The 21,001-nt window shown below is 34.4% G+C and overlaps 1 protein-coding gene across 1 annotated transcript in view; it reads left to right on the plus strand.

The window, feature by feature from the left end:
* Positions 1-21,001, plus strand: part of MMP16 (matrix metallopeptidase 16) — a 282,542-nt gene that overhangs the window by 239,863 nt on the left and 21,678 nt on the right. The window contains exon 8 of the mRNA XM_036101312.2: positions 16,453-16,603. Within this exon, the coding sequence (XP_035957205.1) occupies positions 16,453-16,603 (151 nt within the window). The remainder of the gene's footprint in view (positions 1-16,452; positions 16,604-21,001) is intronic.

Raw genomic sequence — 21,001 nt, forward strand, 5'->3', positions numbered from 1 at the left:
ACATACAAGTTTTCGATAAATCTCAGCTATTGCTATTACTAGTATGGTTATTGGTAATTTATTGCCCTCCTGCTGTCTACAATAAGCATATAAATGAAGTGGACATGCATTGTACCACTGTGGACAAAGAAAGGATACCATATAAAGGTTCTGAATCTTAGGGGCGTGATATTTGGAACGAAATTACCCTCCCTACACTCTTTGTTGGTCCTATGAGCAGCTCTTTATTGCCTTAGGGCCTTCTCACTTTCATTCATTTTGCTCCTCTCACCCATTCGCTTGTGGAATGGGTAAGCTCCTTTTCATTTTGCAACAGCCAACAGAAAAGGCACCTCCTCAGAATGTCCCTCTCCCCATCCTCTTTAAAGTAGAGGGGAGGGGGGTGGGGGGATGGGTTAGCCCAGTGATGGGTATTAAAGAGGGCACGTACTGAATGGAGCACTGGGTGTTATACGCAAACAATGAATCATGGAACACTACATCAAAAACTAATGATGTAATGTATGGTGATTAACGTAACATAATAAAATTTTTTTAAAAATGTAAAATTTTAAAAAAAAAGTAGTACCTTCCAAATTGCACATGGAAACCACAACTTCCAACACAGCACATGGAAAAATCTGAAATTACCTACAGCATTCAAATGTAAATTTCATGAGAGATTTATCCATAGTTTTTTGCACACTACTGTATTTTCAGTTCTTAGAACAGTGCTGGTGCATAGTAGGTGCTTAACAAACATTTTAACAAAAACAATGTGGGTGAATATGATTTGACTTGGTATGGTGTTTCTTATGTTATGATGCTAGCAATAGGAGTAACTTTGTTTCTTGTTACATATTTATTCAACTTCTAGAATGTTGTGCTTGTCAGTGGTCTCTCCTGATATACTGCTAGTATCAGACAATGCCTAATCTTAGAACTCTTGCCATTCCAAGGATCCTGCTGTGATGCTTCCTTCCTCCACTTTTCTCTCCACAGTTCTTTCAGGTAAACCTTCTCCAAACCCAGCCATGAATATGCAGCTCCCCTGTTCCAAATATCTTTGCCTTTCCAGAGGGAGCCAGAAGCTCTGGGTAATCCAATAAGACCACCCCCTCTTCTAGTATTCACCTTACCACTGGCAGGAGAGTTAAGAGCCTCAGAACGTGGGACTTGAGTTAATACACCACTCCCTTCACTTCCCCCACCACAACACCACAATCACAATCAAAATGACACCATCTCAGCCTGCCACTATCTATTTATGACCTTTATCACCTCAAAAAGTACAGCTTTTCTGAGGAATCAAATCATTCCTCATCCTAAGACTATCCTCCTCATTTTGCTATATGGGCCATAAAGCAGTCTAAACCTCATCTCTAGCAGTCCAATTTCCCCTCCTTATTCTAAATCTCTACATACCATCTCAAAACTATATATTTCACTTATTTATTGTTTATCTGTATTCTTCTTACTAGACTATCAGCTCCATAAGGGCAAAGTCTTCTCTCCCCCATTCTTCTTCTTTTATACTGTTGTATTCCCCATATCTTAAACCATGGATTGACAGACTTTTTCAGTAATGACCAAATAGCAGATATTTTAAGCTTTGCAGCCCATACCATCTCTATTACATACCCTTTTTTTTTAACCTTCAAAAATGTAAAAACTCTTCTTAGATTATAAGCTGTACAAAAATAAGCATTGTTCATAGTTTGCTGCCCTCTGTTTTAAACAATACCTGGAATATAGTAAACAGTAGACAAAGATTTATTGAATGAATAAAGAATAAAATCCAAGCCCTAATCTGTATCCATTTTCACAGAGAGCCCTATCAAAGTTAGTCTCAGCCTGTCCTGGCCATACTGGACCATTGCTACTAATGGATTTAAACATTACTCTTCTTCAGGTTGCTCTTTCCTTTAGCCTTTTTTACCTTCAATTTCTTTCTCTTTGTCTTTCCCTTCTTTCCCTTTATGTCCTTTATGTTTCTTCTCTTCTTCTAATCTATACTATACAATAGTACTTGTACTTAACTAGCTTTGCCTTTTATTCACCCTATTTAACTAAAGTCCATGTTGGGATATAAACCTATTTAATCATGCATTTCCTAAGTGTATTCAGTATTAGCCTTATTTTCATCTTACCTAAGAATTTGAAGGTATGCATTTCAATATAAGTAAAAATGAGTGTTTAATTATAAAGTCTAAATACTATCTTAGTAATATAAAAATAGGCATAATGTTATATTCAAATGAATCTTTATAAATATCTTAAGAAAAATGGGAAGCCACAGATCCAATTAAAACTTCATACTTTGTCTTAATTTATATAATTTTTAAAACTTTGAGTGAAATTATATGTGTGCATATATGTCATATGCAGTGGGAGTTGTCAGTATGTAAATTATGAAAACATGAAAATGTAAGCAACTCGTCCTCTATAAATGTGATCAGTTCTATATTCTTAATAGAATCTTACTGCTTTTCAGTATGTTAAAGTGTAGTATATCAAAATATATTGATGTGTCCTCTGCTTCCAGCCACAATGTAATAATAGGGATCAGGTTTATCCTCCCATCTAAACTCACCAACAGTTGGAGAAAGCATATAAAACAATGATTTTCATGACACTGGACAGCAAGAAACAAAAGGTAGTAAACCTGAGAGTCAGGAAACAAAGAGAAATGAGCCTGGAAATTGTCCCAGTTTCCTGTTTTGGGAGAGTTTCCAGGCTATAGAACAAGATAGTGGAATCCAGGTGGTGTTCAGAAGACTCTCAGTTGAGAGGAACAGAGCTGAGAGTCAAAGGATAACAAGGTGGCCTCAGTGCACAGAGCAAAGCAATGCGGAGGAGAGAGCTGCACAGAGTGCAGACACAGAAATTAGCAGAGGAACCCCCTAAAGTATGGGAGGAAGAATTGGTCAGCATATGTATTTAGGGAAACTACTGATGTGTAGAATAAGAATCATTTAATAGGATGAAATAGGACAGTTCCTGACACTCACACAGCACTAACAGTACTGATTCCCACCAGCTACCTCTCCATGGCCATTGGATAGAACACCGAAAAGGGTCTTACCTCAGTAGTGGGAATGCTTATCCTAGAATGTTCCACTCCTACCTAAAAAATCTTCAAAGACCTGAAGCAATCAAATTGTTTCCAAGTAACAGTCCTAGGACAAAGCTCAAGAATATTTCTAAGGTTACAAAAATATTCACCCAATGAGGTAAAATTCACAGCATCTGACCTCTTGCATAAGCGTGGGGACAGACAACGATGTCACATATCAATTTTATTTATTATTGTACTGGAGATTTTATGTAGCATAATGAGGCAAGATATATAATAAATAAAACGATATTCACAGACAGTATGACTGTCTGTGTTGAAAATTAGATGCAGTCAATGCATTATCTCTTACGGACAAGTGAATTTAGCAAGGTTGCAGGATATAAGACCATTATACAAAAAGTAATTGTATTTCTCTATATTGAAGGGTCTGAGATTTTACCCTATTTGTAAGCTCACTTTCATGGATGTTGGTAGAAACACAAGATTCCTAAGTCAGAGAAGAAGACAGAGACAAAGGCATTTGTATGAGTCCCCTGAGCCCCCGATTCTCAAAGGGTGTTGTGAAGAGGACCAGGTGAATCCTGTACATGTAATCAGATGCATTGCAGGAGAGGAATCACAAGCTTAGAGAACCTAAATATTTCATAATGAGCAGTAAGCTTGTTTAAATTTTATCCCAAAGGGAGACATTTTCTTTATTATAGTGGACAATAAGCACATCTTTTTCCTTTGCTGTGGAGGAGACACACTCTATAACCCAAGATTCTTGCTATACAAATATCTTTCAAAATATAGTCCAGAACAAAGGCAGTCATTGCCTCTGTTCACCAGACATGCTGAAAATCAAGTGACTTATGGAAAATTGTCTCCCATCACATAGTAGCAAAGAATAGTCAAGAATTAAAAATTAAAAAAAAAAAATTACAGTAGCATCAAAAAATATTAAACACTTAGGGATCAGTCCAAAAGATACATGAATGACCTCTACACTAAAAACACAAAATTTTGCTAAATGAAGTAAAGAAGACAAATAAATGAACAAATATGTCTTATTAGTTTGAAAACTCAATATTGTTACAGCTCTCACCAAATTTATCTGTACATTAAGTGCAATAACAATCAAAATCCCCACAAGGCTTTTTGTATTAATTTAATCACGCTGATTCTAAAATTCATGTGCAAAATGCAAAAGACCCAGTATAGACAAAACCATTTCTAAAACACTAATTGACTTGCAGTCTTATTTGAAAGCTGCAGTAATGAAGACAGTGTGGCATTGTCATAAAGATTAAAAAAAAAAAAATCAGTGTAACAGAATACAGAGTCCAGAAACAGACTAAAAAACAGATGGACAGTTTCATATGTAGCAGAGCAGCTCCCTCGCTGCGATCTATTGAAAGTCAGCCCTCGACACAAGGGTTTGTAAAAAAAAAAAAAAAAAAGGAATTAGAGAGACCAAAAAAAAAAAAAAAAAAAATGGAGAAAAAAAAGAGAAAACAAACAAAAAAGAAAAAAGAAGAAAAAAAATCAGATGGACAAGTAATTCTGACAAAAGTACAAAGGAAATTCAGGGGAAAAAAGATAATCTTTTCAACGAATGATGCTGAAACCATGGGATATCCATATGCAAAAATAAAAAATAAAAAATAAACTCTAATCCAAACTTTGTACCGTATACAGAAATTAAGTGGTCCTAACTTAAGTAGGAGTTATAACTTAAAACAACTAGAAAAAAAAAAGGAAATAAATATATGTGACTTCGGTTTAGGCAAAATTTCTTATGTTTGATTTCAAAATCACAATCCATAAAAGAAACATTGATGAATTGGACTTTATCAAAATTAAAAATTTCTGCTCTTCAAAAATACTTTTAATAAAAAGATATGCCATAGACTAGGTATATGCAAACCATATATATGATGAAGGGTTTGTATCCAGAAGAAATAAAGAACTCTCAAAACCGAAAAAGAAAACAAGCAACTCAATAAAAACGAGCAAAGGATTTAAACAGAAACTTCACCAGGGTTGATACATGGATGGCAAATAACTACACAAAAAGATGCTTACCAGTATTAATCATTAGGGAAATGTAAATTAAAACCACCATGAGAGGGGCACCTGGGTGGCTCAGTCAGTTAAGGGTCTGAATCTTGGTTTTCGCTCAGGTCATGATCTCAGGGTCGTGAGATCAAGCCGCACATGGAGCTCTTCACTCAGTGTGGAGTCTGCTTGAGATTATCTCCCTCTCCCTTCCCCACTCCGCTCGTGCGCGCTCTCTCTCTCTCTCTCAAATAAATAAATAAAATCTTAAAACACACCCCACACCCACACAATGAGTTACTACTGCCTACTTAATAGAATGGCTAAAATTAAAAACACTGATCATGCCAAGTGTTGAGAGTTCCTTTAAAAGTTAAATACATAGTTACTGTATGATCCAGCCATTGCACTCTTAGGTATTTTCCCAAGACAAATGAGAACATATGTCCAAAGACATCTACACAAATATTCAAAACAGCTGTATTTGTAATCACCCCAAATCAGAAGTAATTCTAATATCCTCAACTGGTGAATGGATAATCAAGCTGGTATATCCATATAATGAAATGCTACTTAGCAATAAAAAGGATGAATTACTAATTTACACTAAACATGGATGAAGCTCAAAGTAATTATGCTCAGTAAAGGAATTCAGACAAAAAAGAGTACTCATATTAAACTCTAGGAAATGCAAACTGATGTATAGTGACAGAAAGTTGCCTGAAGGCAGGTCAGAATTGAGCAGGAGGGAATACAAAGAAGCATGAGAAAACTTTTAGGGTGATCAATATGTTCGTTATTTTGATATATTTATATTTTGACAGATATATTATATACTGAAATAGGTGCTATTTATTGCATGTTAATGGTACCACAGTACAGCTTTACTAAAAAACAGCTTTACTAAGGACGTCAGTTTATGTTGGAATAGTTTAAGTAACTATTTCATAAATTTAATATACTGGCGACTGTGGGTAGTAAAATTTTACTCCTGCATTATTCTACAGCATGTTAATTATGAGCACCCAAATTAACATTAAGCTGGTTTCAGTCCCTTACTTTAACTCAGTGATAATTAAGCAGAGTGTCCCCATATAGCAGAGATGCCTCATTCCCAGCAACCTCTCTTCTTGGCTGTATTTCTAGTATCATTGAGAATAGTAGAATGTGAAATTAACTAAATCTTAATATAGAATTAATCCATTTACTGAAGATATATTTAAAACATATAATTTCAATTTAGTCTTGGAATTTACTGCTTACAATGATTATTAATGTATTTTCTAATAAGTATTTATATTGGAATGACTATGTAAAATATAGATTGATGACCGCATTTGAAATAATTTCATCATTGTTATTTTATATTGCTTATCTATGTTATTTTTACTCTCTATTCTAATTTCCCTACTTTTATTTTTGTCTATTTTTTAGTTATGTTGTACTATGTTATCACATATTTTTCCTTTAAGAGCCTTCAAATTTTTGTGTAATAAAGCAAGGTATAAGTAAGTAGATACATATTTTAAGGAATTTTTTCATTCTGCCTCACATATGTATATGTGTGTGTACTGTTTTTAAGAAGCAAATATGTCTCCCCTTACTAATCAGGGTTCCCCTTAGTGTAGCTTGCTTATATTTGAATGGGAGGCCTATATACAAACCACACAATTTCAGCTAGTCAGCTATTTTAACATCACTCAGGTAAATCAAATAGAGTAACATTTTGTAAGCACAATCAACCCAGATGTTTATATTCTCAATTACTAGTCATGTTCAGGCTGAATGGTTATGAGATAATATCAAAAATGAATTTTGAAAATTGAGTTGGTACAATTCTCTCAAGAACTGAAAATAATTTTTAAAATGAACATTCCAGTGTTGTCAAAATCAGTAACAGTCAAAATCAAGTAGTTGAAAGGTCTCAAAATTCATATTGTTGCTATCATTTAATAACTTTAAGCAGTACTTATCATCCTATTTGACAGTTTCATTTCAAGAGGCAAAAATCATTTATAGAATTGGAAGCAAAATATCTAGGATGTTAAAGAGCAGGGTAATAAAGTTTAGGAATAAGAAGGCATACAAAAGATGTGTATCAAAAAAGAGGAGTTGTCTAAAATATGTGGCACTGGAAAGTGGCAAAGAAAATAACTGGTTAAAAATTATTTATGTAACTTGCATTATTCTTTTATTTCAAATATTCCTATAAACTAGCAGTTTCCTTTTGCTGCTTGCAAATCTTCACTCTTGAAAGGTTTAGGGTGTGCTAATGAAGTTCATTTGAGGTAGAAATACACTGTTTCTTACATAGTGCAATGGATAACCTAAAAGATCTTCTACTATAAATAGATGAATGCAATGATTACTTATTTCCCTATAGGAGGTAATGGAAATTATGCCTAAAGACTACACTAGGTTAAGGAATCTACATTCAGTGGCCTTGATACACACAAAAATAGATTCCTAACATGTGAATTGTGCTATTTTCTTGAATTATAATATTCAGAGAATTTTAATATTAGTGTTTAGATTATATATTGGCATGAAGTAATCATCTAAACCAAGGGTCCAAACATATAATATTTGGAAAAATCTTCCTTGATCATTTACCTCTACTTATTTATAACAATTCAAAAAGTCCATGATACGTTTTTATTATGGCTGTTTTTATTCACATTTTAAACTACAATATTTTCCCATCAGTAAATCTTGTGTCTAATTTTTTTTCCATTTTCCAAAATTTTTATCATATCCTTTTATTTACTATGTCAGGTTTGAGTTCCCTGAGAAGCAAACCCTGAAATAAAGTTACGAGGAGAGAAGTAAGCCTCTGAAAAGCAAAGAGGGAAAAGGCAAGACTGGCCTGGAAAGCCTTGGACTATGCTGTAGATGTGACAGGGTCTTGGCAAACCAAACAAGGAGCTTGAGAGCAAAGACTGCCTGTTAGAGGAGTCTCACGTAGAGTAGAAATGGCCAGGATTTAGGATGTGCCATGCTCAGTCATTATTGGCTGGATGCTGCCCAAAAAGAGCATGGCTTTGGCCCATCCCAAGGCACTTAGCTGACTTCTTGGCCCAGTTATCAGATCCAAAGGCATTTGGTTGATTAATAGGCCAGTTCTTTCTTGAAGAGAAGTCTAATAAGCTGCCAAGTCAATGGCTGCCACATTTGTGGAAATATTCAAAACTCTCTGCTTACTAAGTGATGTTGTAGAACCTGGCAAAATAAATGCTGGTAATAAGTCATACGACCTCCATAGTTGGGTATTTGTTCAAATTTCTTGAGTAACCAGCCTATAAACAATATAGAATATAGAACTTAATTCAAATAATTGGCACTAACATAGATCAGTGTACTTAATCATTTATTATTGATATTATTTATTTGAATTGGTATCAAGCAAATTTGAACAGTAGGATATTGCATTATATAAAAATAGTAAGTGCCATATATTGGGTACCATGATCTGAGTATAGTATGGCTATATTATACATTTGATTTCTCATTATTTCCAGGTCTCTGAATGGGAGGTGCTAGTATCTAATGTACAAAATAGGAAAGGAAGATTCAGATTTAGTTACTTGCCCAAGATCTCACAGCTAACAATTGGCAGAGCTGTCACCCCTTAGTTCTATCTGCTTTCAAGGCTGTTGGATGTTCCACTAAACCAGAGTCTAATACAAAAAAATATTCTTTATTACTTTTTTTAAAAATCCCTGAAGTGTTCTCTAAGAATATGTCAATGTTGAACAATAATTAGCCCAAAAAACAATAGTTATTGAGTAATCTAAATGCAGTCTTCTTTTATATGAAGAAAATCCAGCCTTTAAGGAACTAATGTTCTCATCTTTAATGTAAAAGGACACATAGCAAATATGTTTGGCTTTGTGGATCATATGGTTTTCAATCATAACTACTAAACTCTGTCATTGTAGGGTGAAAACAGACTACCATATGTAATAAATAGATGTGACTGCATTCTGATAAAATTTTATTTACAAAAACTGGGGCCCTAGTTTACTAACCAATGCTATAATAGAAGATACAAAATATAAATGTGTAAGTAGAGTTTTGTGGCCTCCACAAGACAAAAATATAGTTGATTTTTTTTAGTTAATAAATTATAAAGGGTATCTGATTACTGAGGATACAATGAACAAGGCATGAGCAGAATACAGTGGATTAATTAATAAACACTTCCAATAATAAATATGGAATGATTACTTGATAAAGCAGGAAGGAAGCAGAAAATCATCAGCAATTCTGAAAGCCAGACAGAGTGTAAATGTGTTCTATTGAGAGAGTCCATTCGGAATAGCAAGTTGAGCACTGAATTAAAACACCTGGACTGTAGTACAAATATATTAGCTATTGGTTGTGTGCTTTTAAGCACATCACTTCACTTCTTTGGCCTGTAAAATAAATGTGTTAGGCTGGATTCTCAACCATTTTTCTGATCTAGTACATCTGAACAATACAATAACAATGGCCCAGTCCAAGGGTGTTAGAAAAGCATGTACAAATCTTAGCTTGATAAAAATTTTCAAAAGTCATTAGACAATACAGTTTTCCTTGTAGGAATAAGCATATAATTTAAAAATTTTTCAAGGGATTATTTGCTTAGTGCCTCTTTCCTCTGCTGCTCCAGCAGCTTTACAAGAGCAAGAATCTGTTTCTTTCATTGGTATCTACAGTCCTAGCTTAGTGACTGGCTGTAAGAGGCTCTTAATAAACAGACATTGGATGGATAGATGGATGGATGGATGAATCTCATCGGTGAATCACTGGAATAGGTGGTCTGTAAAGTCTCCAACTGTAAACATTCTTTGAGGTTATTCTTTTTATTTATAAAGCTTCTCTGTCTTTAACTCAGACTTGTTGATATTTTCCTCTGCATTCTGCCAAGTACAATGTCAGTAAGGACCAGTTCTTTCCACTTGCTCCAGAATATGTGAACCTCATAGGAAATCCAGTAAATGCCTTCATTATGCCAAAGAGGCAATATTTTCCTTGAGAATCAGACCATCTGATGGTACTGTCGTTAAAAATCTACCTCTCCAATGTTAAAAAAAAAAAAGTTGCATATGAATCTCACATACTTAATCAAAAATGTTAACAAGAGAAACAAAGTGACTTCAACTTTGTCATGTGAAAATCTTATCAAGATACAAAAGGAATTGTATAATTGTATTAATTAGGTGTTATTAATAAACACCTGGAGATTTAAATGTGTAATTCATAATCATTGTTGAGTTATTTTCTTAAATTCTAAGCCACAAATACTCAGCAGGCAAGATGTTGTTTTTCTTAATTTTTTTGTGTATAACTGCTGGGATCTCATCATATAATTCTATAGGAAATGTTTGCTGATGAGTTTTCTGTTTTGCTTTGTTTTTTGAAGGGAATATGAGTGCATTAAAAAGGAAAAAAAAAAAAATCCCCTGCTGTATGTTCCTAACGGGGAAAAATGCTAATTGAATGCTAATCTTCTATACAAAGGCCTTGATTATTAACAGTGAGAGGCTCATTGTTTCTCCTTTTTATTGACTGAAAACTCTTGACCAACAGTATAGGGAAGTACTTCTGAAACACATTTTTTTTTAAGTTTTTTTTCTTTTTTTTTTTTTTAAAACAAGAATTTCCTGGGAGAACTGTAACTCTTTTTCTTTTTTCACATATTATTCCCTTCTGAGACACCCTGGAAAACATAAACTAGGGTTCTGTGAACATACTCTCATGCTACCTGCACCAGGACATCCTGGGTATCCGTGAGCCTAGTGATATCACTGTACAAGGCCTGGAAAGAGTATGAAGAAATTTTCATGGATAGGATAGAGATAAGGAACTATAAACAGAAGTATTATAAAGCATAATAGAACGTTGCTGCTTAAAAGAAGACATAACCAACCGAGTTTAGCAGGTAACAGGTTTACTCTAAATAGCAAGCATTGAGGGCACTGGAACTACATTATCCTTTCCTAAATAAAACTGAGATGAAAGGAAAGAATGCAGTAGTCACTGAGGTAGAGGCTAACATAGAACAGGACTTTCTTTTTATTGTATTGTTTTAAGACTTTCTATTTTAAATGCTACAGAGATATGACTAAAATATAGAGCAAGCTGGGAAACAGTTGTCTGGATTTTCCGTCTCACTAACTCTGGCAAGGAAGTGATCTGGGCCCTTGGGGTATTTTTTTCTTTATAAAATATTCAGATTAAACAATGGCTCAGGATAGGGGTATATTTTTATGATAGTATTTCCCAACACATAGTTAAATATAATTACTTAAATGGCCCTCCAACACAATACTGGGACATGCCTTTTTATTTTCTCTGACTTGTTAGTGGTTAGAAAACTCATTTTTTTTTTCTGCTTTACTAACAAGATTCAAGAGTAAGGCCCACAATGTTATTTATGTAGCCTTTTCATTTTTGTTTTGATCTTATATTTGGTTATTCATGTAAAATTAAACATGTATCTTTGAATTAATAACCATTTATTAAGCACCTACTACTTTCCAGGCATTATATATAATGGTGTCAGACACAGTGTTTGTCCCTCAAGTTGCTCACAGCCTACAGCGGGTGGCAGGCTTGTGATCCATAAAGTACAAATTATATGTACTAAAAGTACACTAAGTAATATGGTAAAGGGGAAGACTACATACTCTGTCAATGTAAGAGGCCCACCTTATTCAGATAGGAACTGCTTTCCAGAGAAATGATGTTAAGCTAAGTTTTGAAAAAGTCATACCCATTTTCCAGAAATGGAAATAAATGAAATGTAGATGAAATAAGAGACTCATATTGAGAAGAACCTTGAGATGACATATAGATGAGTTTGTGTTTTATGCCGAATGCAATGGTAAACCACTGAAAATTTTAAACAAAAGAGAGATAAAATCAGGTATGCATTTTAGAGAGATCACTTTAATGACCTTGTGGAAGACAGATAAAAGTGGGACTGAAGGCAAGGAGATAAGAAAGGAGGTTATTGAAATAATACAAGCTAGAAAACAAAAGTGTTGCTCTTAAGGCACATGGATGGAAGACAGTATGGTGCCCTGGCTAAAAGCCAGGACTTTGGTTAACAGACTTGGGGCTCAAGCATATCTAATACCTTGTGTGATTTTTGGATGGCCAAAAATTAAAACTGAACAATAATTACTCAGTTAAAAGAAAAATAAACCCAACCAGATTAATTGAGTTTAGGGATGGGTGTGTGACAGGAAGTCATTCAAGAACTGGCTACACTTGCCATTTCTCTAATAAGCCTCCTGGTCTCTCCCTGTTTGTAGCTTTGCTCTTTGCATCTACTCCATTCTCTTTTCTCTTTCAATTCTTTTCTCTGGTTACTCAATTTATATATCCTCATAATGCATGCTTGCCTACGGCCATCATGGCTCTTCAAGCCTCATACTATATAATGAATAGGCATTTCCTTCTGCTGAGTGGAATGTCTCTCAGTATTTCCTGGGTCACAGTCCCAAGAAAGAAAAATGAATGGCTCTGCTCGTCTCTGCTCATCTGCCTAAACTATGATCCATAACTCTGCAGAATTTTGACTGGCTCTAGCCTTGGATGGTAATATATAGAGAAGATATGGAGAATAGTGGGACCTACTTCAGAGCCTGTGAAAAAAACAATTACCTTTAGAAGGGATAATTGAAAAGTTTACCTATATCAGTGGCAATAAGAATGAACTGCAGGGGAGAGGTTTAAGGAAAAGTTTAGAAATCAAAGCAGCTGAATGTAATGATCCATCAGATATGAAACATAATAAACAGGGAGGTTTCAGATGTGATGCATTGAGTAATTAGCAGGCCATCTACCCAAATAGGGAAAACAGGAAGAACAGTCCTTTGATGAGTTCAAATTTGAACTTATGGGTCAACTTTTTAGAAAATCCCAGTAGGTAGCTATATATACTGTTTGGCTCTCAAGAGCTATTTGGATTAGAGATAGCCATTTATGACCACTCTCTTTTTTGGCTTCTAAGGTTTTCTTTTTTTTTTTTTTAAAGATTTTATTTATTTATTTGACAGAGAGAGACACAGCGAGAGAGGGAACACAAGCAGGGGGAGTGGCAGAGGGAGAAGCAGGCTTCCCGCGGAGCGGGGAGCCCGATGCGGGGCTCGATCCCAGGACGCTGGGATCATGACCTGAGCCGAAGGCAGACGCTTAACGACTGAGCCACCCAGGCGCCCCTCTAAGGTTTTCTTTTACTTTAGTCTTCCTTCCTGCCTCTTCTACGTCCTTTGCATTTGCCTACTCTTCCCTCTTCCCTTGTAATCTCTTTGAGGGCCATATATTTCTAGAAGCCCAGTTTTGGTTCCTCTTCATCTTCTCTATATATTCTTCACTGGATCTCTTCAAATCCTAAATTAATAAATACCATATTTATGCTTGTGACTTACAAACTATTATCTTCAAACTCACATATCCAGTTGCTTACTTCACATCTCAAACTTTCAGTTTGAATCCCTTATAGCCCATACACCCCAGTCTTCTTTGGCTTATTTTATATCATTATTATTCTCTTGTTTAGAAAAGTCAGAACTTGAAGATTATCCTTGATACTATCTTTTTTTAATTCCCCACAGCCAGCCCAAAAGCAATGTCTATCAATTCCATCTCCAGAATGTGTCATGACTCCATTTTCTTTCTTCCATGACTATTGCTGTCACCTTGTTACAGGCTATTAGCAAAGAACTTTTTAACTATTCAGTGGCTTCCTATTTCACTTAGAATAAAGTTTAGATTTTGACAAAGACCACATGATCCTTACCTCTGTCCTTAGCACATTCCTACAACATTGTGGTCTAGCTCTCTAACAAGGTTCTTCCCATTAGGGCATTTGTCCTTGGTGTTTCTACCCCTTCAAACTATATTCACTGTGCTGGCTTTTTTGAATTATGTAAGTTACAACTCACATGTCATCTGAATAAAGGGATCTTTCCTGTGTCCAGTACAAGCAACCCCCCCACCCACCCAATCCCATCACTTTTAATGTATTTTTTTTATGTATCTTTAAAATACTTTTCTCTCTGAAATTACCTTTGTTTTCTTGTTTAAGGTCAGTTTTCCCATACCCCTTCCCTAGAATTTAAGCTCCAAGGCAAAGATGTTGCCTTTCTTATTCACCGCTACATCTCCAGTGCCTAGAATACTTCCTAGTAAGTGTACTAAGTTGTCGATGAATGATTCAATTAATTCTTGCAAAAGACCATTGATGGATCTTCTCATTTCCATTCTTCTCTTTATAGTCCATTTTCCACAAAAGACAAAAGTCATGTTTTGAAAATAAAAAACAGATCATATCCCTCCATTAATTTTATCTCTTTGATGGTTTCCCAGTCACTAAAAATAAGACTGAAACCTACCATATACGTTTGCAGTACCACTCTCTTCTTGTTCATTATACTCCACTGATCTTTTCATTTTTAATCATACCAAACTCTTTTGCTTGGGATACTGTTCCTGACATTCAGTGCATAGATATCATCTTCTTCTCTCTCTTTAAATTTTGGTTTAAGTGTTATTTCTTCAGAGAGGCTTTCCTGATCGCCTTATTTAAAGGAATTTCCCCCTTGGGATTTCTTTTTTCTCAGCCCCTGATGTATTTCCTTTGTAGCATTCAGTAGTTTTTCAACTACTACAATTATATTTCTGTATATTTGGTTTTCATCTGCCCAATCCACTAGAATGCAGGATGATCAGTATAGTGAACAGGTCTGTCTTGTTCTCTTTAGTATCCTTAGTACCTAACATGATAACTGGGACACTGAAGGTACTTAATAAATGTTGTTTTTTAAAAATGATATCAAATGGTGGTAGAAACTCTTGAAGTAAATAAGATTACTCCTGTTACAAACTAGAGACACCTAACTAAATCTAGCCTGAAAACATGATATTTTTGCTTTGTGTTGTGTTGTTTTAGGCAGAAACATGTTTTTATTTTTTTTTTATTTCCTTAAGGTGTAACGTGAATGCTACAGGCTATCATAGTCCTCATCTAGGGGTAGTAATGAAATATTCTAACAAGTAAGGCTTATATCTATTAGAAAGAACATAGGATACTTTGTCAGATATTAATAGATATTAACTGTTTTACTTCACCAGATGCTAACCCCAGAAGGAGTTAGTGATAAGAGATACTAACTGCAGAAAGATCCAGAAGGACCAGGGGAAGAAGACTTGGGGTGTGGGCTGGAGGGGAGATAGACATTTAGGGCAAAGTATATTTGCTGACCTTCATGGAAGTGTCTCAATATTTGAACAGCCCACTCCCTCCACTCCTACCTGGCCCTTGTAAGTATTTAAGTTTGGGACCCCTACCCTTACCTCCTACCTCCTGATTTAGAATAAGAAGAGAGGAGGTCAGAGAACAAAGCCCTAGGAAATGTCAACATTTAAGAACTGAGGGGGGTGGAAAAAAGCCCAGAATGGAGCAGCTGGAGAAAAAAGACAACCCACCCCCCAAAATGGTTTTCTAGCAGCTTAGAGAGAGAAGTGATTTAAGTGAGCAATTGTGTCAATAGATAAGGGTAGAGAATTATTTCCTTGAAAGACATTGCTGACTCTAAAACAAAAGTTTTCAGTGGAAAGTAGGTGTTAAATCAATTTTCAGTGGAGTGAAGAATGGTTATAGACTACTTGAGAGGCATACCAAAGAGGGGAGTGGTAAGCACAGTCTGCCAGAGGTATAGGACATGAGGAAGTGTGTTGTAATTTCAAAACAGCAATAAAACTGACTAAAGTTTGTCTTCTTAATATCGCCATGCTCTAGCAATTCCAAACAAGGTTAGGGTTAAAATTCTCCTCCCCTAGGTTACCACTCTAATTAAAGAGAGGGGTAGTATAACAGTTAAATAAGGGCATAGGGTCAAAGGAGGATGACTTTCTAAGATTAAAGGAACTTGTGAATGTTTGTAATAGGAGAGGACCAGCTTAGAGGATGTGTTTCAATAGAGTAGAGGTTATAACAATAAAGCAACCTGAGCGTATACGGGATGCACAAAACACAGTAATGATTTAGCCTTAAATAAAAATAACATGTCTAATTCCTAGAGGAAAAATCCTGATTCTTGATTCAGAATTGTTGTATTATGGCAAGTTGTAGATCTTTTTTATTTCTTAAATTAATTCACAAATTCTAATTATATTATTAGTTACTCATTTTATCCACTTTTGAAGATAATCTCCTAATAATAACATCTGTATTCCAAATGTGATTACTACTTATTTTGTGGATTTCATGTAAAATAACTTTAAATTCACTGTATTAATAGATATAGTCTAATTTCTGATATTAAATTATTGTATTCTGCATTTGCACTTATTTCATACAGGTAACAAATACTGGGTGTTTAAGGATACAACTCTTCAACCTGGTTATCCTCATGACTTGATTACTCTTGGAAGTGGAATTCCCCCACATGGTATTGATTCAGCCATTTGGTGGGAAGACGTTGGGAAAACCTATTTCTTCAAGGGGGACAGGTCAGTACACATTTCACATGAGGAAAATAGTTAATGTTTAGAGAAGTTAATATTTCTACTTTATAATAGACATGTACTGTTAAGAATCTGTGTGAATATAAAGATAAGAATTAATGAAATCAAAAATATTTTAACATATTTTTAAATAATATTCAAGATAAATCTTCCTGTAATATACCTAAATAATATGACCATCTTATGAATGTATATATTCTTCCTCTTCTGCATAAGCTTACCATGCCTATAAATCTGTGTAGGCAATGTATATGTAATCTTGCAATGCATTTTCTTGTCATTTCACTTAACTTTATTTAAAAAACACATTTTCACACAGGCTTTTTTTTTTTTTTTGCTTTCATATTGAAAGTTAAATTTTTATACTTTGCATGCTGTTAATTGTAAATGTTTTCAAACAATTTCACTTTAGTCATGAGTTCTATTTAAGAAGCTAATTATTTAGGTACCAACAAGTCAAACAATCACTTAGCTTCAAGTGTAAACTCCCTTCCCTGCAACTCTCTTTCATTTCTTTTCCTTTCCTTTCCTTTTTTTTATGGCATTAGTAAAAATTAAGTGAACTGTTAGTCTTAATGACTTGTAGCATCTACTAGGCATACATAGCTCCACTCCTGTGCACCTTTGATATAAATTAAGTTACATAAAATGTAACTTAAAGTCTATATTTTTTATTAATTTAAATTAATATTAGGTAGAAAAAGTAATAGAGATGAAAAATAAATTTTTAATTACACAATTACTAGCTGGGTCAAATGTGACACTCAATATAATTTTTATTAGTATGTAGAAGAACTTAAGTATGCATTTTACTGCATTTTATAGTAAATTAAAATACACACCCTTACACATAAACACACATATGAACAACAGGCTTTAATGCCCATCTACCTAGTATTGAGTTTGCCTTATAATCTTCGCATAGTATAACCTTATAAAATGTCTCCAACTTTAGGAGAAAAATATGTAAGTATATAAACTTTATTTTACAATTTGCAATTTTTAACATTGATTTCAAACATTGAGCTTTATCTGTGAACCAAAAACTCCTATAATTTTTCTCCATGGATAAGAATGTATACTTTTCAATTTATTCTGTTGCTAGCTCTCTATATATTTGATTTGTATATACTTCTATAACAAAATGTTTTAATACACGATCGTGAAACTAAGGTGCTAAATGATTACAAAATCACAAAACAAAAAAGGTCAATCAAACAAAAATTTTATTAAAGGAGAAGATGCTATTTATAGCCACAAAAAGTATATGATTCTCAGCAAGATATAAGTGTAATAGAGTATGATAGAAGAATGAAGAAATTGCTGGCTACAGCATGGTGACCACTAATGAAAATAAATCTGCAGATTTAGAACATATTCTTTAAAATAACAACCCTGAAGGTTGTTAGAGTTTAAGTCCCCAGGTGATTTAATTTCTTGAATGTACTCTTTCAGGACCAGGTTCAATAAACAGTTTTTTATTGTTTGGGGTTTTTTTGTTTGTTTTTGGAGAAAGGTGTAGAAACAAAAGGCTGACAAAACACACTTCTGCAGGACAGAACATGAAGTTTAGCTTTCATGCAACAGTTTTCACAGGATTTCACAGATGGTAATAAAAACTGCCACTCTACTATCAGATAGCCTATTTTTTTCACACATGCAGGTATTACTTTTAAAATGTTTCCAATATAAAAATTTAGCACTTATTGAAAAAATTAAGTTTAGAAACTAAATGTGCACTGCCTCAAATCAGTGAAATCAATGAAGGTTAGATACCAAATTCATACTAAAATAAAGGCAATAGTAAATGGGAAAAGGAGTTTTAGTTCATTTGTTTCCTACTTGAGAACTACATGCAAATATAACAAAATATATAGAAGAAATACTTTGAGCTCTGCCTAAATAATTGGTTTTATAGGTTTAAAAATATTTAAAAGCAGGAATCCAATTAATTTCCATGTGTGTGATCTTATGTAAGATTTCATAAGTCATAGATGTTTTGTAAGCAGTTTACTTCATATTCACATAATTCTATAATTCCAAAATCACAATTTATCAATATATTCATTCTAGATTAAAAGTATATGGACAAGACATTAAACTACCTAACTGAAACATATAAACAACAATTTGGCTGTCACTTTTATATACGAATTCAGTGTATCTTTCTTCCTTATAGATACTATATATTTTTAATACTTACCAATTTTTAATGTTTTATTTATTTCCTATGTATATTTTTGAGAGAAAACACTGAAAATTGTTTTGTCCTTACTTCTCCTTCTTCTCCCACTGCATTCTTTCTGCTTAAGAAGGGTGGTGGGGCGGGTTGGGGGGGGTGGGTGTTGATTAATAGGTTTCTATTTCTCCAAGGCTGAGATTAGAAAGGGTTTTAGAGATAATCTAGTCCAGGTGTAAAAAACTCAATTGCTTTAAAGGGCTGGACAAATAAGAAATAAACTACTGGATACAGCAATAATATGTAAGGCAATATAGTAGGGAGTGATGGGTACTGTAGTGAGCTGGAAAGTACAAATACACTAGAAAAGCACTCAAAACCAGAATCATTTATTTAATTTGCTAGACAAACAAAGCACAGCTTTAAATTAGATTTGGTCCAAGTGCTACCATATGTCAGCCCTGCATCTTGTTCACGTCCCACCCAATGTGTAGACACACTCAATTACACTCCACAGGAATTCATCCTACTCTAACCCAACTGCCCATGGTGACAGTATGACTGTGAGACAGGCTTTTCCATTCTCAGTAGCTCTAATTCCTACTTCCTTAAGATTTCTATAGTAGTCCTGGCATAGCCCTCATTCATTTATTCGAAAAAATATTTTGAGCACATATGATGTGACCTGTGCTAGAAAGGACCACAAGGCTTCTGCTCCCATGGCACTTAACTTCTATTAAAGGAGACAATAGTAAACAGAAAACAAGTAAATGAGCCTGAAACTTTAACGTTGAGAAATGCTACAAAGAAATAAAGTGATAATGTGATAGAGACTCATGGGTAGTAAGGAACAGTTAGAAAATTAGTGTGGAAGTCAGAGAAGGCCTCACTTATGAAGGGGACACTAGAGTGGGGATTTGAATGGGTGAAGTTTCAGCCACATGAAGCTGTTTGGAACAATATATTGTAGGCAGATGACACAGTAGTGCAAAAGCAATAATACTCTAATGTTTAAATCAGTTAAAACATTGTGGCTAGAGAATAGCAAGTTAAGTGGTAAAGGAAGTCAAATAGGTAAACAGGGACCAGATTATTTGGGGCCCTATAGACCATAGCAAAGATGTTGGATTTTAAGTACAATGGAAAGGCATTGGAGGATTTTCAACAGGAAAGGGAAATGATCTTATGTATTCACAAACATCACTGTGGTTTCTGTGTGAAGAATGGGCTTCAGGAGTGGAAGCAAAGAGGGTAACTAGCAGGTTATTGGAGTAGTACAGGGGGATATGATGGTGGTAGTGGAGATAGAGCAAAAAGGGTGGGTACAGGATATATTTTGAATGTAATCAGAACAAGTCTTTGTTACGGCTTGGATTTTAGGGGTGAGAAAAAAGAAAATTAAAGATAACTTCTAGGTTTTTCACCTGAAAAATTGAGTAGATGGTGCCATTTCCGGAAATAGGGCAGATAGGGGAAGGAATATTGGGGAAAAGGGATTAAAGGATTGAAATGTTCATCTTTAGACTGAGATGCCTGTTTTACACACCAACTGGAGGAATCAAGTAGATATTTGAATAATTGAGTTTGCTTCTTAGTGGAAAGATCAGTCTGAGGTATACATTGGCAATGATTGATATAATTTGTATTAAAAGCAGGGGCCTACATGAAATCTCCTAAGTATTTAAGAGCTAGCTAAAGAAGAATAGTTGAAATGATGGCTCTTTAAATAGATCTATAAAGTCAGATTAAAATTTCCACTATTTCACTATTTTACATATAGCCTGGAACTCAGTTCCTCAGATTCCTACTTGCCCTTTTCTTAATACACTATAATTTGATACTTGGATACATTTTGGATCCTCCTAGCATTTAACTCTAAAATGCTATGTTTCTAAATCATCTCTCAGCATCTTCTCACAAATATATACAGGACTCTATTGCCATATTTCATTCTAAGCTTGAATTTTAAGATATTTTCAATGAAAGACAAAATTTAGATCCACTTTGGTTTTTATTATTATTACCACTAATAGTCAAACAGAAAAACATATTTATTTCTCCCAGCTTAACTTGTGTGTTTATGAAGTAATTACTCAATATGTTTTTAAAATCATCCAACACAGTGTAAATTAATATTTCCAATTCTGTTGCATGTTTAAGAATGTTTCTGAAAAGTGGGATTTTTGTATAACTACTTGGGTATG

Source organism: Halichoerus grypus, chromosome 5 (genome assembly GCF_964656455.1).
Source record: "Halichoerus grypus chromosome 5, mHalGry1.hap1.1, whole genome shotgun sequence".
NCBI classification, from domain to species: domain Eukaryota; kingdom Metazoa; phylum Chordata; class Mammalia; order Carnivora; family Phocidae; genus Halichoerus; species Halichoerus grypus.